Source organism: Spea bombifrons, chromosome 5 (assembly GCF_027358695.1).
Source record: "Spea bombifrons isolate aSpeBom1 chromosome 5, aSpeBom1.2.pri, whole genome shotgun sequence".
Taxonomy (NCBI): domain Eukaryota; kingdom Metazoa; phylum Chordata; class Amphibia; order Anura; family Pelobatidae; genus Spea; species Spea bombifrons.
In genome coordinates, this window is record NC_071091.1 from 30,751,145 (window position 1) to 30,777,666 (window position 26,522).

The 26,522-nt window shown below is 37.5% G+C and overlaps 1 protein-coding gene across 1 annotated transcript in view; it reads right to left on the bottom strand.

The window, feature by feature from the left end:
• Positions 1 to 209: 209 nt before the first annotated feature.
• The window catches only part of CPNE4 (copine 4), a 126,702-nt gene continuing 100,389 nt past the window's right edge, over positions 210 to 26,522 (bottom strand). Inside the window, exons 8-16 of the mRNA XM_053466333.1 lie at positions 23,793 to 23,891; positions 21,576 to 21,662; positions 19,731 to 19,790; positions 17,179 to 17,312; positions 10,818 to 10,872; positions 10,114 to 10,165; positions 6,280 to 6,413; positions 4,869 to 5,105; positions 210 to 937 (exon numbers count right to left, since the gene is read on the bottom strand). Of these exons, the coding sequence (XP_053322308.1) occupies positions 806 to 937; positions 4,869 to 5,105; positions 6,280 to 6,413; positions 10,114 to 10,165; positions 10,818 to 10,872; positions 17,179 to 17,312; positions 19,731 to 19,790; positions 21,576 to 21,662; positions 23,793 to 23,891 (990 nt within the window). The 3' untranslated portion in view covers positions 210 to 805. The remainder of the gene's footprint in view (positions 938 to 4,868; positions 5,106 to 6,279; positions 6,414 to 10,113; positions 10,166 to 10,817; positions 10,873 to 17,178; positions 17,313 to 19,730; positions 19,791 to 21,575; positions 21,663 to 23,792; positions 23,892 to 26,522) is intronic.

The following is a 26,522-nucleotide window of genomic DNA, read 5'->3' on the forward strand; positions in this document are numbered from 1 at the left end:
ATATATACCTGTTATGCTCCATTGTGATTAATCATAAATAATGGTGGTAACTGATGCCAAATATTTGATGGCGATGTAGCCCACTGATATTAGGTTTTAGCTTTCCCCTCATGTTGTCTTGTGTATGAGTATATATATATATATATATATATATATATATATATATATATATATATATATATATATATTGAATATTATTAGGCAGGTTCCCAGAATATCACATATGTATTGCTTAAACCTGTACATTGCTATCTGAGAGAAAACATCACAATTAACCGTAAATATGCAGATATTGTTAAAATCTGGTCTTGAATTTAGAATTGGCTTTAATTTGAAACTTCAATGACATGGTAATTTTGTTTTGGGCTAAAGGTTTGCAAGCAATAATTATAATAAAACTGAGATAATAATTCTGGCATGCAAAATACAGTCCATGCTTGTATCATTTTAAAAAAAAAAATCACCTTTTAGTTTCTCACTAGGTAAAATCTAAATTGTTGGCTATGGCCTTTCAAGAAATGTTCAAAAAAGGTTCTACAGTGTAAATATGATAAGAAATTTAGCAAAATTTCAACAATTCTGTATAAAAAGAACATATAGTTAACCTTTTGATCAAGGTGACATGCTTTTTTGTTTTTTCATAAAAACTCTGGAACAATACAACCGCTATACCGATCCAAGCCTCCAGTTATACATGCAAGAAAAATATATATATTGTTAAGTTAAAAATCACCAAAACGTGCTATGTATATATAGTTATTATGATTATTAATATTTTGGAACTTGAAAAAGTGTGCAAAGAAATTCAGGGTCCTAGTGTCCTGGAAGACTCGTATTCTGACATACATTTTGGTTTGATTCCTTTGCCATTGTAATAGTCCACAACTTGATTTGGAACTTCCGCCAAAACGCTTTTTGCGAGTGCAGCTGGCGATGCCTGTAATAGATGAATGAGAAAATCAATCTCTTGTTTTGGCATTTTAGTTACTTCTGCTTATTGACACGTTGGCCCATGATTACACAGTACAATTCTGCATCAGTAGTAAAAGTGTAATCTTATCGGGAACCTGGTTATTTCCACATGACGTGCTCAATACTGAGCATTTTGCCTCAAAAATAGTCCACGGAATCATAATGGTTTTCTAATTGAACAAGCGATAATATTAATAGAGCTTTTCAACATTATTACTGGATGGTGGTAGATGTAGTGTACCACCAGGAAGGTCTATGCAGGAGTGAAAATTATGTGAAATTTGTGGGTTTTTTGGCATTCCCTTCCTGTAAACGGACAGGACTGTATAGTGCATATAGAGCAGCACATGGTCAATTATGTCTTATGATGCTTTACTATTTGGCCGCTTGGTTGTCTTATATATTGCCGACCCTTCCCTGTGTCCTACCATAGAACATACAAAAAATACTTTTTGTTACATTATGCTTCCTGTGAATTGTTGAGTAAAATACACATTAGTGTATAATATGTGTATGACTTTGATCAGATATTGCAGGTAAAAACCACTTTTTTGACTTGTCTCATCCATCTGTAGAAGCCTAACAGCTCCCCAGAGCTCTTTTTTTTTCCTGTAGTGTTCCTATATGAAATATTTCTGGCATAAAATTATGTTTGAGGCAATATTTTACACAATTACTTATTTCTGAAAATGGTCTGGACATTAAACTTATCCGGGATGATCTTACTAATGCAGCATTTACTTATAAAAGGGTTATATTTAGGGGGATAGTTGAAACAACACCTAAAAAATTTCCTGTGTTGTTTAGATGGATTTATGCCTGAAGAGAAACAAATGAGTGATATAACGTGAAACATCACCTTTATGCTCTTTATTTAAAATGTTCATGTTAATGGCAGGAGGTGACTACGGCAGATGGAATCCAGGCTATCGTGTTCACTAAAGTGGAATTTCTGTGATGCAATGAAGATAAATGAGACTGTATTTGAACACTAGGAAATTATTTCTCATTAAAATAAAGATCTGAAAGCTTACTGGGGCAACTATTTGACTTTGAATATATAACGAAAAGGATTGAATTAAATATGTCACGCATGCTTTGTTTTATCGAAGACATGCATGTCCGATGCAATTATTCGTTATTTAAATGTTGTGCATTGAAAATATGTCTCTCTTCAGCTACTAAGCTTTACAATATTATTCAGTTGATATTTTGGGTTTGTTTTATTGTATGGAGGTCTTAAATAACCAGAGTTTGCACTAGCGGCAACATATTTTTAAGACATTATCCAGTTTACTGTAAACATGGTTTGGATGTGGTTTAAAATTTGTTTTTAAACCACATCTGCTTTCAGATTATGCCATCGACTTAACATTCACTTATGGAATTGGTACATTTTAGAAATTCTTAGACCAGAGAAAATGAAATCTCAGAAGCTGCATTACATTGATCTATGTTAGGGTCCCGGATGCCAGGTCAGATGGGAGTGCAGGGGCAGGATCAATCTTGGGATTGTGCTCAAGACAGATGGATGTTGCTGTGTCCGGTTGCCTTTGGCTTTCTCTTTGACCCCATCTGTAGGCACTACCTTTCCCAATGACAATGGGAAGCTAGAGAGACCAGTAACCTTAAAGGCGGCCGCTGGCATAATGGTAAGGTGCAATACCTACCACATTCAAATTGGCTTACTTTCATCAGCAAATAGCAAAATGCTCTTGGAAATCTGAACATGAGGATGTCTACTCATTATACTCTAAGTTGTTAGTAGAGTTACTTGACTAAGTCAACAACATTTACAAAAATGCATGTTCCTGTTGCTGCACCTCTCCTGTGAAGTTACAATTGAGTTCAACTCAAATGCAGTTGAGTTGCATTAGACTTGACTAATGTTGAGCTTGTTGCCTGTCAGTCTAGTTGGAAATGCTTTATTGAGGTAATTGCTGGATTTGGTTCAGTTCTGGGTCAACTCGCATCATCCAGAGGAGTCAGGTTTATTGTGTTAAGTTAAACCTTTGGCTCCACTTCAATTTCTGTGAATAGAATTGTTACGTTTCAAAGCAGCTCTCTGCAGGTTGGCAGTCGAAATATACTTTAATCAATATTAACTATAGTTGAGCTAGGGGTAGATTTGGCTGCTGGTGGTGATACCTATAGCCTGTCCTAACATAATGCACTGGAATGTAATAATTTTCTCTGGAAGCAATCCCTTCATCATGTTGGCTAAGAATACCCTGAGGAGATATTGTCTGCACACAGAAAGGCAGATATTGGATTGTGGATACATTGGGCATTGATTTTCCATTGTTAGTCTCAGAGAGATTTAGAGAGGGCTTCACATTCTAATATTCTTAGGATAAAGAATGATTAGGGGATGATGGCAGTAAACATTGCATTGCTATTTAATTTATGTCATATTTGAAATTGTGTGACACATTTACAATACTGCTAATAGGCCTCATCAATGATGGTATTTTATATGACACACTTGTATAACTTGTTGTATAGTGCTACTGCTGCTTCTAAAACTGGGTAAATCCTGTCATTCACACCGAGGACTAAAATCATAGTTGTCGAATGTGACAAAAAGCACCACTTATATACCTTAATAAACACCAATATATCTTGTAGTATGGAGGATAAAAAAATTCTGTGTGAAAATGAGCTAATATGCATACATACAGATTATGGCTACATTTTAAAAAAAAGGGATTAACAGTTGAGTGCCAGTAATGTGTTCTAATGTGCACCAAAGCCATCTCACCTTTTTGGTGTCCAATATTCCATTGTTGATATATATATATATATATATATATATATATATAATTAGTTTAAGTGATCGTGGCAAACAGTACAGAGAGTCACTGTGATGCATTTTGTAAAATAGGTAACTGCCCCCGGGCCTGTCCTCATTCCTCAAACAGGGCCAGCACACTCACAAGGGCAGCAGCTCAATAGGGTCACATAACTCAGTGTTAGGTGGCCCTGCTGTCATAGTGCAGTACCTGGCACAGTATGTGGGCAGATTAAAGACAGGCTCCAGGCAAGGTAAATGTGTATCTTTTCATTATTCTTCCGATGAAAAATGGTAGACGGCATCCCTTGTGACAAAAAGAGTCACAATTATGTTACAGAAGATTTTGCATATTTGCTATATATATATATATATATATATATATATATATATATATATATATGTGTGTGTGTGTGTGTTTTATATTGAACTCTGGGATTTGTTTTATTTCTGGGACAAAGAAAAACTACTGTAAGGCAAAACTTCCCTCAGCCAAAAACAAAATGCAATTTTGAAGGACATAAACTCATAACTTACATAGCAAGTGCAACAAAAAATGTCAATAAGAGAGAACTGAAACAATGTGATAGAAATACAATTGCTTTATAAAAAAAAAAAAAAAGCCAAACAACAATACAGTATATAAAAAAATCTGTATATTATCCAACAATTTCTCAATATTTAACACTAGAATTCTCACCGTTTTAGGCTATTTCCAGGATTAATTTATCTGATTAATTTTTGCAGTTTTATGTATCTTTGTAATTGGGTGAGATGTGATTTCTATGAAACACAATAATTAACAGCATAGCTAATGATATCCTGATTTCTGTGTAAACAGTGTAATATGTTTTGTTAGTTTTATTCCTGGGGGGTCGAACCTGTCATATTCTGAGGTAGTGTTGACATTTCTGGGTCAGGTTTACAAATTACCACAAGAAAATTTAAATTGTTTCAGGGCCACCACACAGCATGCCCTTGGCCAGTCTTTATAAATAACTTCATTATAAAACGCGTATGTCTTTTGTTACATGGGGATTTACTAAAGAATGACAAACAACCCTTGTCTGTTTGTCACATGTTTGTGACATGTAAGCAAACTTACGTGTTTGAAGTTTCTGAACGGCACAAACTGAACAATGTCTCGAAGAACAGGCTCTCCCTTCGGGGACCTCAGTATTCCATCATCCCCATCAAGCATTTGCATGTCGCTGAAATCCGCGTTGCCCACCCCTACAATGATGACTGACATTGGCAGATGAGAGGCATGAACGATTGCTTCCCTGGTGTCGGCCATATCTGTGATTACGCCATCCGTTAGAATTAGGAGGATGAAGTATTGCTGAGGGTAAATAGGCACAGTCAGATAATTGGACATTCATATTGCTTAAAACACACACACCTCATAAAATATATAGCCTATTTTGGCCTTGATACTAATGAAGAATAAGCTGTTTTTAAACATACCACAAAGGTATTACAGGGTTTACTGTATAAGGGAAAATTATGAAACGTCTTATTAATTAACAGTATATATATTTTTTGTAATACTAACTACAAACCGTTCAGCTTTTAAGATATTTTTTAAAGTACTATAATCATCTCGCCAAAGATTACAAATGTGATGACATGGTAAATGCTCAAAAGTTTTGAGAATGATACAAATATTAATTTTCCCAAAGTCTAATGCCTCATTTAACAATTCGCATGTACTCCAGAATGTTATGAAGAGTGATCAGATGAATTGCAATCAATTGCAAAGTCCCTCTTTTCCATGAAAATTAAAAAACCCACGGGTGAGACTGTTGATGTAGACAAGGCTTGAGATCACTCTGTTGTGGTGATTGAGTTAAAACAACAGACGGGAAGCTTTAAAAGAAGGATGGTACTTGACATTATTGTTCTTCCTCTGTTAGTCATGGTTACCCGCAAGGGCTTCACGGGCAAGGATATTGCTGCTAGTAAGATTGCACCTAAATCAACTTCAAGGAGAAAGGTTCAATTGTTGTGAAGAATGTATCAGGGCGCCCAAGACAGTCCAGCAAGCGCCAGGACCGTCTCCTAAGTTGATTCAGCTGAGGAATCAGGGCACCACCAGTGCAGAGCTTGCTCAGTAATGGCAGCAGGCAGGTGAGTGCAGCTGCACGCACAGTGAGGCGAAGACTTTTGGAAGATGGCCTAGTGTCAAGAAGGGCAGCAAAAAAGCCACTTCTCTCTGGGAAAAACATTAGGGACAGAATGCTATTCTACAAAAGGTACAGGGATTGGGCTGCTGAGGACTGGGGTAAAGTCATGTGTGGGGTTGCTTCCCAGCCATAGGAGTGGGCTCACTCATATTTTTGCCTGAGAACACAGCCATGAATAAAGAATGGTACCAACACATCCACATGAGTTCTTCCACAAAGACTTCCCAGAAGAGTGGAAGCTGTTAATGCTGCAAAGGAGGGACCAACTACATATAAAGGTTTATGTATTTAGAATTTTATAAACATTTAAGTATGTATTGAATTTCTTACCGTAGCTTCCATAGTGTGTGTCTCTTCAGAGGCAGATTTGGCCACTTTCTGAATGATGGGGGCAATATTTGTTGGCCCATAAAGTTGTAGCTTAGGCAGGCAATTCTGGTAGGCCTCTACAACTCCCTGAATTCCTAAAACAATCCACAATATAATAACAATTTTACATGAAACGGTTCAGTATAATTTGATATTCATTTTAAAATAGCGTATAACCTGGCAACTCATGCAACTATATCAGACTCTAATATACTAGAGAACACATTGTTTGTTTTGTAAAAATTATGGTGTTCTCTTTAGCACAGTTACCAACTGAATGTTCCTACTGAAAGGAACATTCTGACCTGCTGCAATATACAGAGCCTATAATGAGTTAATATTAGCTAATGCCCTTAGATTGCGAGGGCCTCATTTTAATTGCAATATTGCCAGGAACAATGAATTCTTAGGATATTAATAAAAAGTAATTATGAGTGTGTGAAATAACCCAAAGGTGAGAAAAGGGGTTTTTGGACTTAATTAGGATGATTTTCTAATATCAGATGAAAACTAACCCTGCAAAAATTAAGTCAGGTTGCTGCATAAGTTCAAGACACACTGTTTAACAATGCTGATAACAACAGTTTACTGTGGTTCCTTGTACATGTAGCAGAAATAATGCCCCAAATTAAAACTTTGCTGCGAGTTGAAAGTGAGTATGGAGTTATTTCTAGGGCCAAAGATAAGTTAATAATTAAAAGCTAGGGACGTTATAAAAACATATTACCTAATAAACAGCTTACATTTTACTCAGGGAAATGTATATTTTTTTCAGCTACACATAGATTCCTTGCTTAAAGTAAAAGAAAAACCATTAAAAAAAAATACATTTCCCCACCTCGCATAAAAAGGGACTAATGCTATAAAAACATTCTAAAAGGGGTTAATGCTAAAAAAAAAAATCCATAAAAAGTAAGGAGTGATGATGCGAGATTGGAGTTATGCTGTACCACCGTCAATGTCTGGCTCAGAATATATATCGATGAACATTATACCGTACAACCGTCTGTCACTGGCTTGCTATATAATGATAGTAGTTATACTGTACTACCGTCTGAGTCTAGGTTAGTATATAAAAAGACGTTATTGTGAACCTGAGATTGCCTAGCTCAGTATACAGTGATGGGAGTTATGCTGTACAATCATCTGTGTCAGGATCACTATATAACGGGATTTTTGCTGTACACCAAATGTCAGGCTCACTATGTGCTTATGCTCACTAAGAGCTGCACTGTATCATAGCTATGTCTGGCTAACTGTATACGGATGAGGGCTATGCTATAACACCTACACGTTCATAATGGGGTTCGTAGTACACAACCTCTAGAGGTTACTTTACTGTCCCACTGTTCCTAATACATGCAAAACACTTGCTCAGGCCCGACCAGCACAAAATGTGAACAAATCACAGGGTTTGGGGACATTTGGCTTACTATTTGTTTTAAATTCTCTGCTGCTCTAATATGAATTTACTTGTTATTTATTTATTTACTTTCCTCAAAATAACCTTTGTAAAGGTGATACAATTCACCTCTCTGATACAGATGCTGCCCCGCGTACCATGGATGTATGATAGTGTTGGTGGGAACTAAGTGATATAATCTGTGCAAATAATAACTAGGTAGAGCTAAATTAAGCTAATTATGTGGGTTGGGTAGAGTGGGTGGAGCTCTGGGGGCAGTGGGTGTGGTAAATTTTAAAACTGTGCTGCAAAGTGTTCCAGGAATTTTTTTTCAAATGTTGGCAAATATGCATCACCCTAATCATAATTCTGGCTGTGTGGGGTGATTGAAGTTGTACTCCATAAAAATATTGACTCATTTCTTTCATTTTTAGTGTTTTTACATAAGGTCAGAATTACTGGTCTCACTGGTTCTTGCATATCAGCAGTGATCAGGCTTTTTTGCAGCATGCCTTGGTACATACTGTATCGCCTGTGATGCTGGGACTCTAAGTGTTAAACAAGTGTCAGAGGTATGAAATACATTTTTCAGCAATAGAGTGTTAAACACTTCTCTGGGTCTGAAAAGGTTTTAAAAACTGAGATGCAACACGGTTCTTTAACTTTAATGAGAGAAAACGCATTTAGACACAAATTAAATCTGATGTGCAGGGGATGTTTTGACTAGAGGCAACAAAGTATAAATGCCTAAATGCGCATGGATGGAAAGGAAGACTAATGAATATTTTTGACTGATGATATTATCGAACATCACTCATTTCACATCATATTGGTATGAATGCAGGAAAATGCATTTCCCTGTGCCTTAGGTGAAGAAAATCAGAACCAATTCCTGGCTCTCTATAATTTGGTTTGACAGTATCTATATTGATGAAAAGATCTAGATGAAATACTCAACTTCACAAATATTTGGAAACCAAAGTGCGTTTATGTGTTAAAGCAATATAGCTTAATTTATGTATTTTCTTATACTTTACACAACAAATGGACTAGGTTGGACTAGGGCAAGCAACATGTCTGTTAACAGAAACTAGGGACCACGACAAAGCTTTTATAGATCAGCAATGCATGTAGGACATTTGGAGTGTGAGAAACATGATTATGGTACATCTCCTTGGTTAGGTTTGCATCCACATCCTTTAAATTTTCCAAAAGAGATGTGGGAGAAAATGTGCTTAGCAATTTTCAAGCAAACCATTCTACGTATCTGAAGAATGAAAGAAAAACGCACCATTCAAAACTAAAGATGTGAGAAGATCAGGGACACAATTGATTTAATAACTGTATGAGAAAACTAGCAATAATCATTTCTTTAAGGAGTAATTAACAGGCCATGGAAGTGCAAATGACAAGTTCATCTAGTATCAGAGAAATTTGAAGTGCAATTGTGTAAATTACACAGAGATTGTTGAAAAGTGATTAACATTGCTAAATGCGGAAAGTGACAACGAGTGCAAGGACATGTCAAAATTAATAAGTGAAAGTAAGAAAGTCATGATTGTCAGGATTTTAGAAAGAGGGACGTAGTGTTCAAATCCTGTGGTCCATGGTGCGTTAGCCCATTAGTAAAAATGTTGTCATGGGTCTTTGAGATGTACTGTCAGTTGATAAATCAGGCAGAAGAGATTAAAAAGTCAGAAAGCCAGCTGAGGTCAGTACAGTGAAAATACAAAGATTAGAACAAGTCACCAGAAAGGCACATCAAACACCTAAAAGCAGTGATGAATTGGCAGCTCCAAGATGGCAAGGGCCAGTTATGTGTTTCCAGTTTTATAACATTGCTCAATCTATTATGGTCAGTATAGGCGTGCCAATGAACCCTATTAAGAGGACTGGTTATGGGCATAAACAGTCTTTTATATGGACTGTCTGACATATGCTTTCAACTCAGATGCTACAAGACGTCAAACTAGATGAGAGAGCGAGAGAGAGAATAGAAGGTGGGAGGAAGAGAGAGAGAATAGAGGGAGGGAGGAAGAGAGAGAGAATAGAGGGAGGAAGAGAGAGAGAATAGAGGGAGGGGAAGAGAGAGAGAGAATAGAGGGAGGAAGAGAGAATAGAGGGAGGAAGAGAGAGAAAAATTAGGGAAAAGTCATGGTTGCTGTTAGAGCTTATAGATGATAACTATATGTTTGCTTGAAGTGATGTTGATTAGGTTGCCTTTCTTTGTCTTGTATTTAATATTTAATATGAAATCCAAGCCATCCAATAGCATTTTTTCTGAACTATTGCGCACTTGTATATAGTGATCAGTATCTGAACATCTTGACAATTACTACCTGGACCTAACAAGCTGCTTGCAGGTTGAACAGTACAGTACGCTATAGGCTTACCTGCACATTCTGGGTTGTCCTCATTGAAGTTTATTGCAAAATCATGTGAAACCTTTAAAAAAAATAGTGATTAGAATTTCAAACTCAGAGCTGCAAAACAACATAAGCAAATGAGTCAACTGAATAAAAGGGATAGACGTCACTTTTGGTGTGAAACCTTATTTTAATTCTTCATTGGAAATTAAATGTGCGGTATGGTTTTAAAACCTTATAGTCAATAAGGTTATTACTATAGCAGCGTTAGGACTTTTGATCAAATACCCTAACAGGGATGTCTGATAGGCTACATATAATGGGCAGGAAATAATTATTACATAAAAACCTTTTAAGGTTGCATATTACAGCGGATTGAGAGCCAAATTCCTATTAAGCGGCATCTACTTGTCTCCCATTGAACCTGTGAAACAAAATGATTCACTAACAAACTGCTTAGTGTGCTTTACAAGAAATAATGTACTGTTGGGCTAAGGTATGCTAACTTTTTAGCAACCTGAATCCTGAAAATACTTATATTTCTCTTTATATAGTACAGTGTCGGATGCTTTAATAATTGGTAGTTATGGGGAAATATATGGATATACATCATAAGTGACAGAGATCATTAAGAGCTTTAGAGAACTGTAGGCAAGGGGCAATTATTTGTTTCTAATTAATACAGTTCCTCTTTACAGACAGGCAATTTGAAAACTTGTGTGGTAGTTTACCTTGTAATCTGGAGGTATTCTGGCACCAAAACCAAAGGCTGGAAACATTTTGTCACTGAGATAAGAAGGGAAACAACATGTTATTTTATTTGTTGATTATTGCCTTTAGTAAAGCTGGGATGTGAATAATGTAGAGAATCATATGACTTTGTGTCCCATCCTAATGATGGCTGTGCTTGAGACCTAGGTGAGTGCAGTGATTATGGAGATCACATATCGTTCCGCTGCAATCATCATATGATTCAAAATATTTGAAAACCACACACATGTTGAGAATGTTGGGGAAAATATGTATGTGGAGCAGCACCTTTAAAAAGTATTTGGGGCTAATACTGCCTTAGATCAATGCCACAACCCCTGACAGCAACCACACTCCCAGGAGAGGGCATTTGAGGACAGCCAACCATAGACTATTTACATTCATGGTACTTGTGCAGCAAAAATAAGTTCATTTTATAGACATGTTTGATGCCTTTTAGGAGAAGTGATAGGGGATATTTCAGATTTGTGAAACCCAATGATTTGGATAGACATGTAACCATTGTGAGTAAGAAATTAAAAATCAACCGCCGTTTTTTATTGTGAAAAGTGATATATGATTGACTAATGGTGCTGGAAAACACTCGTCCCAACAGCCTTGCTTGAAGAGGTCCCTTAGTGATATCTGGGCACCTTTTAAACATTTTGATTTGTATTAAATCTAGTACTGAGCTATTTCTTTCTCATAAGAATAGATCTTGAAACAAAACTCTTCAGCATGGTGGCACGAAAATAATTAATATACTGAATGCATTACAAATTAGTCTCAGCTGTGTGCATCCAAGCTGACCAATATTTAGTTGCCTGACTTAATAACCAAACTAGGCCAAAAACTCATTGTTCTCTTGCCGTGTTCTACTTGTGCTAAGCTGCCTAATATCCTTGCTGTTTTGTGTTTTAGATGCTGTATTTGGCCATACCTGGAATTGCAACTAATGTCCAGCTACATTTTAATCTAATAATATAGTGCTCCACAACACAATACATTCAGAGATATACCATCCTGCTAAAACCAAACATTCACCAAAAGGCACTGCATATAAGAATTACAGAGAAAAAAATCTGTCTACTAATACAGCTATCACTGTCTGGTACATTACAAAATCATACAATGTGTGATACAGAGACTTTTTTGTGACTTTCTGACCTAGTAACATTCCTGGGAATTCTCCGGGTTTGGGCCGGAAAACTCCGGGAGAAGGGCCGCTTCTCCAGGTCAACACCCGAATCCTCAAGGTATTGGTCCTGACACACTCCACTCCCTGCCCATTCCCCTTTAAATGGGGGTGTTTCCCGCAATGACAGTGGGGACGCCCACTGACATCAGCGGGAATGCCCATGGACATCAGAGAGAATGCCCCCAACGTCAGCGGGACCGCCCAATGATGTCAGTGGGCAGTCCTGGCCTTGTCCCGCAAGGGTAGGCTCTGGGTAGCAAGTTCCCAATAGCTACTTATAGTTTTTATGATATATGTTTCATATGAAATAATAATTTGATTGCATTTTCATGGCTGTAAAACACTGTGAGGCAGTCATATCGATCACACATTCTAAGCTTCTAGAAAAAGAGAAAAGACCATAGAACATTTAGGAGTTGAAGCAAAAGAAATATTTACAAATTTGCTCACATGCAAGAGATTATTAGAAGGAATTATGAGATTTATCAGCAACCCACAGTGCCTTGAAGTAAATCGATTTTACAATATTTTTACATTGCTAATAAATTTAATCACATATTGTATTCCCTGCTCTGACTTTGGCATTATATTGACATTTTTTTTATATTCCACAAGAGGGAAAAGCAATCCTCTGAGAAAAGTATTTACTTGCTGAGTTTGGAGCTTTTAACCCTCTGTGAATATTTGTTGACTTGAATATTTTATGTTTATGTTGTCCTGGGTCCTGTGCTCCTACTTGTCTTGCTCCTAGGCGACAAGGTAACCAGAAGCGCAGGAGCTTGCACAAATGGTGTTAGCTGCATTAAGAAAGGACTCAGCGAGAGGTAAGAGGGGAGGTGAGAAAACAGCAGAGAGATAGAGAGCGAGGGCTTTGAGAGAGCGAGAGCCAAAGTAGAATTTAGGCTATGAGTTGAGGAGAGCTGAAGTAGAGGGAAAGCTGTGAGAGCAGGAGAGAGATCGGAAAAAGAATGGCTGTGAGAGAGGGAGAGCTGTGAGAGGCGAAGTGGTGTAATGGGGAAAGCTGAGAGAGGGTATGTGCATATGTATGTATGTGTAAAAAATGTATGGCGTTAGAGAATCCGTGTATATAGAAGGCTAAGGTGTTAGTGTATGTCTTTACTGTATCGTGTTAGAATATGTGTGTGAATGTATGTCTCAGCAAACGGTGTTAGAGTGTGTCTAAGTTAGCGTATGGTATTGTTATGAGTACGTGTCAGTATATCGTGTTAAAGTGTTAGGGGTTAGGCTAAGATTGGTGGAGTCTGTGAGAGAGGAAGAGGGGGGATAATATATGTATATATATATGTGTGTGTGTGTATATATATATATACATATATATATATATATATATATTTATATAGTGTAAGAGTCAGTGTGTGTGTTTGTGTATGGTGTTAGAATGATTGGGTGTTAAAGCAATCTGTAGGGGTGGGCATATTTGCCTGCCCCCTCCAGCTGCACAAGACACTGTAGAGACGCTAACATCCTGGATACTCCAGCAGGCTGCCCATGACACAAGCACTACTTTATTATGAGGAGGGAACTCAAACAAGTTATAAGCAGATGAGTAAAAGTACATAGGGCAAACTATGACTACCATATTTATAAAACAATACCCCACACCCCACTAGGGAAAAAACGACTTTATTATTACACTGTGTGTGTAGACACTGCATTGTGTGTTCTCCTTTGTTTAATTTAATTCCTGCCTTTAAAAAAGAATTACTGAGGGCACTGTGTGTTTTACTGATGCTAGTCACGAGCTGATTATTCAGCTAGTGTTACACATTTTAGGGGCCTATTTCTTTATTTTATGTGATTTGGGCGCTTGCTTTATTACCGTTTTAAAACACTTTAGCATTTCTATACTGATGTTCACAAACAAAATTTTCTGCCTCCCAAGAGTTAGAATTCATTCCAGAAGCCATCCTACAAAACATTGAATGTTTTATGGCTGCAAAGGACTTTAAGCAAAAACAAAACAAAGATAAAGTCAGAATGCCGTGAGCTCCTCATGTTATCATTCATAAAGGGCATGTATGCATGACTAATATTACACAGTTCTGGATGTCTCTGCAAGCTTATACTCTTTCTCCCATACAGTATCCGGTTTCTTTGGTTCTCTCAATGACATCCTTCAGCAACCAGTTCAGACATTTTGATTAGTCATAGGATTTGTACATTATATTACTAAAACTGCGAGGCCTTTAAGCCTGACCTTGACTTACTCTAACACCAGCTAAAGGAAGTTTTGCTTCCCGATCAATATCTCCTGCCCTGGTTTGTAAACCCGATCTCAAAGCAGAAGAAAAAAACAATAAAAAAGCAAATGAGCATTTCATTATTAGGTCAATATTAGTAAGAGCAGATTGAACAATACATTTGTGGTAAGCAGTTTAAAACAAATAAATATGAGAACATAAGCAAAATAATCTTACAAAATAAGAGTCTTCTAAAGTAAATTTAAAACTTTTATAAAACTACTTTATAAATCAATGGGTCGACAAATCACGTTCTAAACAAACCAGCTGCCCCCAAAGAATGACAGTAATTTAAATAGCTTGTAAACAATCCCAATTAGAGAGGAAATTAGGTAAAAATGTTTGAACATTTTTATTCATTGTCACACAAAGCATTACAAATTGAGCCATAGAGTCAACACCCCAAAGGCATTAGCCAATATGCAGGAGGTAAATTAAAAAGATGCTGGTATTCACACATGTATGACCCAAGTGGGCCATGACCTCTATCGCTGCTTAACCATGCCATGCATCATGCACAGTCAATAATGGTAAAGTAAAACAATGTAACAACATATGTGAGGTGCAATCCACAGCCTTCTTGTAGCACAACATTTCTGAAAGCATATTGTACCTAATGTTGTGTATACAGTATCCAAAGGATACCCAGTTCGACAATGCAAACATGATTGGATCTTCTTGGGAAATTGATTAGGTTCGCATCAGCATCCTTTAAATTTTCCAATAGATTTTAAAACCTCTTAAAATATGTTAGCATCCAAAAGTTGGTGAGCCCTTACTATCATAATTGTCCAATTAGTAATAGCCTTAAATCTTCACTGTCCTTGTAAAGTAGCAGGTTATTATGAATGCTGCAAAACCAAGGGATTCAATATCCATATCCCATAAATTTAAACATTGATGATTTACAGAAATCTACAGTTTCTTACAAATTACCAAAATTCACTGTAAAACAATATTTTCACAACCCAGGAGAGCAATTAAAATACAAGCCGACCATTAATTTAAGATAAAATATACTTCCCCTTCATCCAGAGATTATAATTGATTTTAAAGTATAATGTCTCTTGAGCATTTCGGTCCTAGAGTACATTTAAGCAATGCAAATACGTCTACTCTCCAATATTTCACATAATATTTACAGATTTTATGATTTAAAGCACCCACTTTACCACATATATGGACAGTTAAAATTAGCGGATTTAGTTACTTTGGACATATATTATTGCCTTTGAGTTGTAGTACAGATATATGGAGTTAACCCTTTAAATTGACTTAAACGTCAGTTTTCAATCGTGCTAATTGAATGAGTAATTCAATGAAACAAAACTGGGCTTTTTGCTGTCCAAAGAAGATATTTCCACATTTAGTCTACTTTTTGAGATATACAGTGATGTTTTTTTCCAAAGCCTATAGTGAAAGACCATACCCCACTTTAAGGAGACTGGCGACTAAGGACATAGTTGCAGTACAAACATTCCCCTGATTATGTATGCTCGCTTCGCAAGAACGGACAAATAACAGCATGACACCAGCATGTCATTTTGTTTTTCAAGCGTCTTTTGTGCATTTCTTGTTTCGTGGTGGAAATGACCTGGCAATTGCAGTGCAGTACACGCATTGATAAGTGAAAAAATGTAGTGCTTAATTTTAAGTACATTTTTCTTTTACAAACATGTTCTGGACCCCAATGTGTACGTTAATATGTGGTATGCATGTACAGTGCTTCATATATGCGTACAGGCAAATATATATATATATATATATATATATATATACCGTATTGGCTCGAATATAGGCCGCACTTTTTCCCCTCACTTTAAGTCTTTAAAGTGGGGGTGCGGCCTATATTCGGGGGTCTAGCGCCCGACGCCCGGGACATGCAGTCCCGGGCACCGGGCAGGGAGCGGGGTTAGGATACAGATCCCCCGCAGCGGTGCAGGGGACCCGTATCCTACTCTCCAATACGCTCAGACAGCCTCCCCTGCCAGCACTTTCCACGGGGGGTGCCGGCATGGGAGGTTGTCTAAGCGCATCGTGCGGACGGTCACCGGCTGCGGCGATGCGGGTAAACAGCCTCGTCGCACGATGTGCTTTAACAATCTCCCTTGCCGGGAATTCCCACGGGGGACTGTTAAAGCACATCGTGCAGATGTCCCGGCAGCGGAGGTTGTTTACCCGCATAGCCGCAGCCGGTGACCGTCCGCACGATGCGTTTTACCTCTGCCCCCAAGACTTACCAGAGCAGACTCCCGGGTGTCTTGCAGGGCCGGCGGGGGACATCTATGCAATATGCGTATACAACTTCCGGTGCCGGCACATCCGCTGAGTGCCGGCACTGGAAGTTGTATACACGTATTGCGTAGATGTCCCCCGCCGGCCCCGCAAGACACCCGGGAGTCTGCTCTGGTAAGCCGGGGGGGGGCAGAGTGGCAGCATATCTCCGGGGAGGGGGGGAAGGACAGTGGCAGCATATCTCGGGGGGGGAGGGGGACGTGGCAGCATATCTCGGGGGGGAGGAGGACAGTGGCAGCATATCTCGGGGGGGCAGAGTGGCAGCATATCTCGGGGGGGAGTGGCAGCATATCTCGGGGGAGGAGACAGAGTGGCAGCATGTTTTTTTGGTGCTTTTTTAGAGAAAAAAACTTTTTCTTTAAAAAAGCACCAAACTTTTAGGGTGCGGCCTATACACGGGGGCGGCCTATATCCGAGCCAATACGGTATATATAATTGTTATTGTTATTTGTACCAGATCAGTTATTCTATCGCAAAGTGTCTGTGTGAATAAACATCTTGTTCTATCAAGAGTCTCTGCGGTAATTAGAATAAAAACATACAGTAGCCGTCAGGACAATAGTATATGCCGCAAGTTTTATATTTTACCTGTCATAGTCTTGGCAAATCTCTCCAACAGCAACCAGTGCTTTCAGATACTCATTTGGCTGGTATGGGTGGATGTAGTGCAGAGAGCAGCTATTCCGAGGGTCCCCATTTGATGCTGTAAAGTCAATAGCTACCTAGAAATTGAACATAAGTATTGTAGATTATGCCTATAAAGGGGGGTTATAGGTATGCAAATATACACACACACACACATATATATATATATATATATATATATATATATACTCAGTAGGACATGTTTGGCACTCAACTTTCTTCATAAAACATTACCCATTTGCTGTCCTCAAGGATTAGAGTGGCGCACCCCTGGCATATAACCTTTAAATAATAGTTTGCATTGGCGAAACCTTTGCTAGCTCCATCATATGCACTTACGGAATAAGGTACCTTGTATTTTACTAAGTAAAGTAGAGCTGGATTGTCTATATTGATATCACACACTCAGCTTGAAAGCATGCGTAAGGCTGAAAATGTCCATTAGAGACTCAGATCGCTGTGAGAGCCTGTAATATTGATCATGGCCTTTTAACACAAAATGTGGAAAGGTTTTAGACAGAAAAATGTAGGTACTACAATTTAGAAATATATACAAACTATAGACAAGCCAAAGAACACAGCATGACAGCAGAGTAGTTCTCATTAATGGTTCAAATTATCAGTAGTGCCATTGCTTTCCTTTTGCAAAACAATGCTAAAAATCATAGCTCTTTTTTTCCCATCAAACATCCTATACTTCATAGCCACTGCTTGTCAGAAAGAAAAAAGAATTTCATAAAAAAATATGCTCCTAGCTCAATTTATAATCCATAAAACTGCAGTGGAAGAGAATTGTAATGTTTGCATCCTACAATATCCATTTCATATCCAGACCACGTATTGCAGGTGATAGAATAATAATGAAAAAAAACTTTGTATAAAGTATTCTTTTAAAAAAAAAAACAACATTATACAATCACCATAGCAACCAATGGAATATTCCTGAAGACTGGGCTATTCCATTGGTTGCTATGGTGATAAGGTGATTCTTCAAGTTTTGCACACACATTCCTTTAATTTCTCTCCATTTCACACTACAGATATGTGCCTGCGGGCCAGTAAACTCAGGAAAAGTTAGGATTGGAGCTAGCACTTCTGCGGCATCAATCAGGATTAGGCTCAGACTGACCATCAGACATTGGTTGATGGCAGACGATCCCCCTGCTGGCAACCAATAGAGTAGCTCGTACAGACTTTTAAAATCCTGGTGCCGACGACCAATAGAGTCACTCTTATGGACCTATAACTCCTGACGCAGAACTTGGACTGGGGAGACCATTGGATTCCCCGCTCCAGGAGTTAAAGATCTGTACGAACGACCAATAGAATCGCTCATATGGACCTTTAACTCTTGGAGCAGGGAGACCAATGGTTTCCCCAGGCGGAGTTTCGCCATCAGAAGTTAAAGGTCCATAAGAGTGACTCTATTGGTCGCCGGCAGGGGCCTCCTCTAGCATCAACCCACTGTTTGATGCCAGAGGAGGCCCCTGCAGGCGACCAATATAGTGGCTCGCACGGACCTTAAACTCCTCGCGCGAACCTACGGATTTCCGCTCCCATTGGAGAAAGTGCAGAGAAGGGCTACTAAAATGGTTTATGGATTACAAGATAAACCTTACCAGAACAGGTTAAAGGATCTTAACATATATAGCCTGGAAAAAAGACGTGACAGGGGGGATATGATAGAAACATTTAAATACTTAAAGGGAATCAACAAGGTAAAGGAAGATAGTTTATTTAAAAGGAGAAATACTACCACAACAAGAGGACACAACCAGGAACTAGAGGGGCAAAGGTTTAATGGTAACATCAGAAAATATTACTTTACGAAAAGGGTAGTGGACGCATGGAATAGCCTTCCAGCAGAAGTGGTAGATGTTAATACAGTAAAGTCATTTAAGCAAGCATGGGATAGGCATAAGGCCAAGCTAGATATAGGATAAGGGCAAGTATTAAAGGAAAGTACTCAGAGATTGGGCAGACTGGATGGGCCTAATGGCTCTTATCTGCCGTCACTTTCTATGTTTCTATGTTTCTAACCCCTGCAATGCTGCGTAGATAAGGTAGGCTAGGTGGGGAAGGGACCGGGGAGATTAGTAAACGAAGACGAACACGAAGATTCTTCGTGTTGTGTGTGTTTGTCTTTGTGTACGTTTTGCCGGTATTCGGGCTGAACAACGAAAATGCACCCTTCGTGTTCGTTATCATGTTCTCCCTATAAATAAATTGATTATATTTAGATTTTTCTTCTGTTCACTCACTTTCCATTTTGTTAAATGTTAAAAATAAACGTAACTTGTTTTTTTATCCGCTTTTGCACGGTAGTTAAAGAGAAATGTTTCCAAGAGACTATGACTACTCAATATGATATAGATCAATAAGAGTGAATTTCATCAGAATAAAATGAACTACTCCTCACAGCAAGGGCAGTAAAAAATATATAATGCATTTATGTTGGTTGATACAGTAGATATGTTTCCACTAGAGTTACTTACTGTAAACTGTATTTGGCATCCACCCATTATGTAGTCTAAGAAAGAATGCATTTTGTGTATCTGAAAGAAAGGTAGAAATGAAGCACTTTTTAAATAACAATGTTCATACACACCATTGTTCATATTTCAATATTATTCGTATTTTATAATAGATATGAAAATACCAACTAAATAAATGAGACATTTTGAAATGGGAACAAAAGAGACACATTCAAACATGCTGATCTTATATTGTTATTTTATTTGTTTAACTTTTTAATAGAAAATGCCTATTACATACTAAAGAACTAAAGGCAATTACACTATGTGATCAAACATATGTGGACATCTGACTATCACACCCATATAAGCTTGTTGGACATGCCGTTCCAAAACCATGAGCATTCATATGGAGTTGACCACCATTAGCAGCTATAACAGCCTCCACTCTTCTAGAAAGGCTTTCCAAAATATTTGGATTGTGTCTGTGGGAATTTGTGTCCGTTCAGCCAAAAGAGCAATTGTGAGGCCAGGGAATGATGTTGGATAAGAAGGCCATCCCAAAGATGTTCAATGAGGTTAAGGATAGGGCTCCGTGTGGGCCACTCACGTTCCCTCACACCAAACTTGTCAAACCATGCTTTTATGGATCTTGCTTTGTGCACTGGGGCACAGTCACACTGAAAAAGAAAAGGGCGTTTCCCAAACTTTTTCCACAAAGTTGTTAGCATACTATTGTCCAAAATGTCTTTGCATGCTATGGCATTAACATAAACCTTCACTGGAACTAAGGGCCCTAGACCAATCTCAAATTTCACAAACTGAAAAGGTAACATCCTATGAGATTGCCACGTTTAAAGACACTGAGCTCTTCAGTATGATGCATGTTAGTGCCAGTGTTTGGCTATAAATGGCTGCTTTTGTGCTTTATGTTAAACACTGGATGTAGGCTGAAACACTTTGGGTTTTAGTTAAGCTATATCACAGTATAGATGGTGGCCCGACTTCAATACAGGTCTGTTAGTCAAGTGGAATCCAATTAAATCCTGATCAGTCAGTGGCTTTTTAGGAACTTAAATTGCCAACAATGCATACGAATTATAGGGGAGGTGAAGAAGAACTGAGACATGTGGACCCACCATCTAAACTAAAAAATAAAATATTTAAAACATTAATAAACCTATTTAATCCAAATTGCAATGAAGTTAGAGGAATAAGACATAGTTGTTCCCACTAGGTTACTTTGAAACCCCCTTCAGTCACACATCCGGCACCACGCTCAGGCTCGTGAACTATTAATATTACATTTGTTTGGTGCTTTGAAAACAACCTAGAAGACCAACTCTTCGAGTGTTTGAGATGTATGTGTATTTCTGATACATATTCTGATATTCTGATACATATGTGTTACAACTGCTGCTCAACCTTTTGCTCATTACTACTAATTAAGCAGCCCACTGTGTGTGTGTAGTGAATGGAGCAATAGCCACGAACCTGCCAACTGTTAATAACATTTCAATGGTCCAAGGCAGTTGCATTGTGTGTCTCACAGTGGCTGGGTGAAGTAAGCATGTTATTGTTGCACTGTATGTATGCCTGAAGGTATTTTTCTCTCTTCATAAATAGAGGTGGAGGGGGCAGGGGTGGTGAGGCTAGCCACAAGAAGGCTGGAAATTGAAAGGAACTGAGCTGGGTATCTAGAGCTAAACACTTCTCCCTTGACCCAGACATCAAAACATCAGCTGTAATACCTGGAGCCTCGGGGCTACAATCTGGAGAATTCTGGTATGGCTAAAAGTATCGCAGCACATATTGACAATTCAGTTTGAAGCAAGGGAATGTTATGAGGCCTATAGCAAGTCTTACCTTGCACAGGTTGAGGATTACAATGCCTGAATTCTTGTAGTTTTTCTTCTTTACTTTGTATTTTGGATTTATACATTCCCATTGCACCTTTATGAATAGACAATCACAATCGATAGGAAAACAAAACACAGAAAAACATTTTCATTAACATGTTGACATTTCAGGCATTAATTCATGTGGCATAGCTTGGATGGATTGTCTGGCCAGTCTGTCAATGCAAAATAAAAACATCACACATCTCTAGTGTCTGAGATTACGTTTCCTCTCCTCCATTTAGCTTATTAGCAGCTCCTAAGCAGGTGTGGAAAAGGTAGATCATTATGTAATGGTAATAAGACTTTTAGTCTCAAAGTCTTAGTTGAGGTCAACAACATGGCTCTCGTGGTTACATGATGTACATTTAGGTTCCTCACACAATTATTTCACAATAATTGTCTCTAACAGGAATCAGTGACCTATACATCCCACCAGAGACAGCACTAACAATGTTTGGAGAAGGAGGGAATGTATGTATCTATTTAATGAAGAAATATAATCCAAATTAATTATATATTAAATATATAAAATGCTTAAATATACCACTAAAGGGTGTTTAATACATAATTTCTTATTCACAGATAGCTCTGATCAAAGGAACATTTACACCATTTTTTACATTGGTGGCATAGTTATTTTTTTTTGAATAGTGTACCTTTTAATATAGCTGTTAACCTCTTCAGTACAGAGTTGTATTACCCTAAACACAAACACTTTTTGACATTCTTAGCACTTCTGGGTTCAATCATGATCCCCCTTTTCCTGTGTTTGATGTACTTAACACAAGTTAAGGCTTTCTTTTGAAATAAGTATTTAAATAAGAATGTAAGTATGTAAAAACATATTTTTTAAATTTTTTTGCAATATCCCTTTCTAGTTTATTTATTTATTTTTCTTCTTTATTTATACTTCATTTCTTTCTTGGAAGAATCAAAATGTAATCATTAAACATGGCTCCATAGAAGTCCTTCCAGCAGGTGTCAGCATCCTTATATATAACAGTATACCTGTCAGACATGGACTGCCTAATCTCCCATGCATCAAGAGGAAGATGCCCCTCAATGTAGGTTTGTGCTGTTTCAATTTCACCAGATTTTTCTGGATATCTGCACATACAATAATTCACGATTTGCTTTCAGCAAAAGTAAAATTGATTTACTGGGTATATGTATCATTTAAGGCTGTATGGTTGTTTCACATTCCAATTTAACCCAAGAAATATTTTTGAAAACTATATCTTTAATTTAAAATGATATAAAAATAATATTGTAGTTTTCTTTCAGTCTGTCTACCAGGATATTGATGACATTTCGAGTTGCTTCCTTGACCATTTGCAGCAAGCCCAACCCTTTCAGAAGGAACTCCTCCGGAAGTGGGAGCGCTCTGGGTAGCTCTCAGGTACGCCTAACATTTATGAATTCTACATGCTAAATGTTAGTCGGACAAATGCTGCCTGGCAGTATTCAGAATTGATACGCGTATTTAGTGCGCGTGAAGTGTATGGGTTTTGCATACTGCCAGGCATTTGTCAGACTTCTCAAATTCATCGGTGGTTTTAAATGGCCAAGGTGGCAACTGCAATGACATTTCATTAGAACATTGTAATCAGTAGCTTCTGTGTATAGCTTTATTATAACTGAAAATAAACAGTGCATTTTGGGATTCCCTTGTTATGTCTGAAATACTGAAAGTTAATTAGTTCAGAACAAGGACAATTTGTCCTGTATTATTGCAGTCTGCAGCTGCCAGTTTCCCCCTTTGCCCCTAAGCTCAATTATCAGTCTTGTGTAATGTATTTTCTGACTGAAGAAGCAGACAGGCCAGGCAAACGTGTATGTGGGCAAGTCTACAGCAGCTGCTCCTCTAATCTCTGGAGAACACACCTTTAACTTCAAAATCTCATGTTTTCATTGAGACAGTTCAAGTAGGATAATATATAAAATATTTTTTTCATTGCTTTTCCAAGATTTCTAACATAAAATACTTTGATAACAACCAGATTTCCAAGGACTGAATATTAACCCTAACAACCATAATAGGGACCAGAACACCATTTGGGTTTATATATATATATATATATATATATATATATATATATATATATATATATATATATATATATATATATATAGATAGAGCGAGAGACACACATACACACACACAGGTACACATCTGACATACCTGTCTCCCCTCCATTGCTCCTCTCATTTCCTTGAATGTTGACGTAAACTCTCCAATAAAGTCATGTTTTCCGTTTGAATCCCAGTCCCAGACTATACACTGTGAGAGAAAAAAAAAACACATATATTCCATTATCATAAATCTCAAATTCTCGTATAATATTTTTTTGCATGGTTCCTGAATTTGACATTATTCTCTCAACCATGACAGTTCAAATAATTATTTTCCAAATTATTACACATCTTTAATCCTTTAGTCAGACCTGTATGCATCTAATGAAAGGGCTCTACCTCTAAATCCCAACCTTTACATGACCACACAAGTGACCTCAAACAACCATCTTTTAATATGTAAGATTTTACAAAATGTAAGATTTTCTATATGGAAAGTAAGATTCACTGGCCTATGTATACATACTGTATGTATACATATAGCAATAATGCTAGGTGTCACAGTGGAGTGTCAGTGTGCCTTCTTTGGCCATCCTTGACCTCTCTTGCTTCTCCACAAATCTGCACACCAAGCCTATTCAAGATAAATCATAGCAATTTATTTTAATGCAATCAAGCAGGCTGACAGAAATTACATCTATTTACATCTATAAGGAACATCACTAGTCATTTTTAGTTCCACTAAAAATCCATCACTTTCAAACCAGTATCTCTTGAGTATCTCTTGAGTGCATCTCAATGTCATCACCACAGAAAAATGCTAACCTTTTGCACATAATGAAAGACATGAGATATTGGGAATTTTCTCCCTTCTTAATAATATTTAATCCAAATAATTTTAACAATATTTCATACAGAAATAATTTCTGATGCTTTTTGTGTTTTGCAAGCTATGATAAATTCCATTAAATACTGGGGGGGGGGGGATTTCATCCGTGAATGCAAATGTTTCTTGTTGGTCCAATAACTTTGTGAGTGTGGAAAACAAAGGCGTTATTTTTAATCAAGCCCATCTGTACACCTCAGACACATGAATACCCAAAATTCTCTCGAGGCCGAACACTGAGGATTTTATTTTTAATTGTGATTCCTAATAATTTTTAACATAAGGAACATCTGTTTACAGATTGGTTTCTAGTTCAGTACATCAAGTTTCCTTCTGTTTCTGTGCACAGCAATGTGAAGTGCATTGTTACCCGCACATCTGCATCACTGTCAATGCACTTTAACATAGTTACAATCGTTGAATAAAACAATTAACAAGGACAATTTCCATTAGGGTTGCTATGTAACATTTGCTGTAGTATATAGCTGTACACCAACATAGTTCAACTGGCTCCCTGTGGCATGACCCTTTGCAGCTTTTCCAGAATTCTCTGTTACAGTTTTGTATACTGAAAAATTACTAGCTTACATTTACAGAGCTACAAACATTGTTAACACACAAGCAGAGCCCTCATAATACATTTTAAATACTCTATCAGATGACAAGTGGATAGAGCGCCAAGAGCGTCCCATACCAACAGTATAGCAGAACACAATTAATACAATATTTCTGCAATCAAATCTGAATATACCACACTTGCAGGGATCATTAAGTGGCTAAGTAAAGGGGATATTCCCATTTAGCAACCCAGATTACAACATATATAGTAAGGGGAGGTTCCAAAACACTTTAATCCTTGTCTACAGGACAGGCATATATTTTTGCTGTTGTTACTGTGGTTTATTCACTAAAAGGGAAAGTTTCAACACCTGAATCCTCCAGCTCGCGGGATCAGGGTCTTGGCACTCCCCCACTCCCCGCCCATTTCCCCTTTAAATTGGAACGCCCACTGACATCACCAGGAACGCCCCAGACATCAGCGGGACCCCCACCCTGAGACACTTTAATTGTTGTGTAAGATTGCAGAAAAGAGTTACAATTTTTTGCATAGTTGGGCCAGTTTAAAATTATCTGAAGAAGTCAATTTTATTGGATGTAATTTTATTTGTCTTTCATATGTGTATTCATATGTTTAAATATTGATGATATTAATATTTATTAAAGAAATTGTGTATTTTAATTTTGTAAACACATTATTCTTAGCGCATATACCAGAATTCACAAAAATGTTAAGATTTTTCTCCTTTAAGTGCTTTGGGAACATCACCAACTGGTAACATTTTTTTTTCTTTTTCTTCTACAGTTTTTCATTACACTGTGGCACAGACCAAAACAGTACCAAAAGGATCTTTGTATGACACTGCCTTGAGGCTATATGGCAAGATTACAGCCTTGGTCCTCAACTCCTTGTGTATCTGTAAATGTGTAAATTGGTGTTTATCAACCACCCCATCTTTAAATTGTACAGTTCTCCGGAATATGTTAGCGCTTAATAAATAATAAACTAATAATAAAATAAAATAATAAAATAATAAAAAAGAACCAACTATTTTAACTTCCTCTTATCAGAATCTACAAGGAAATTCTTACCCATTAATATATCTCTCCCTAACTGTTGTTGATTTGTTGATGCAGCCTTGGGAAGAATGATACAAGGAGATGCTATAAATGATGTATAGCATAGTTATTTTTTTTTTCTTTTTTAGGTCTGTCATTATCTGTATAAAACAGCTTGGATGAAATTGGATCATATGTTTCCCTACGTAATTTTGGATCTTTTTTTTCTATAAACTGTAAATCTCAATAACACGTTATTTTGCTGTACTGTGTATAAGAAATTAAAAATATCTATACACAAAAACAAAGACTTCATTGATACATGCTAAAAAGGAA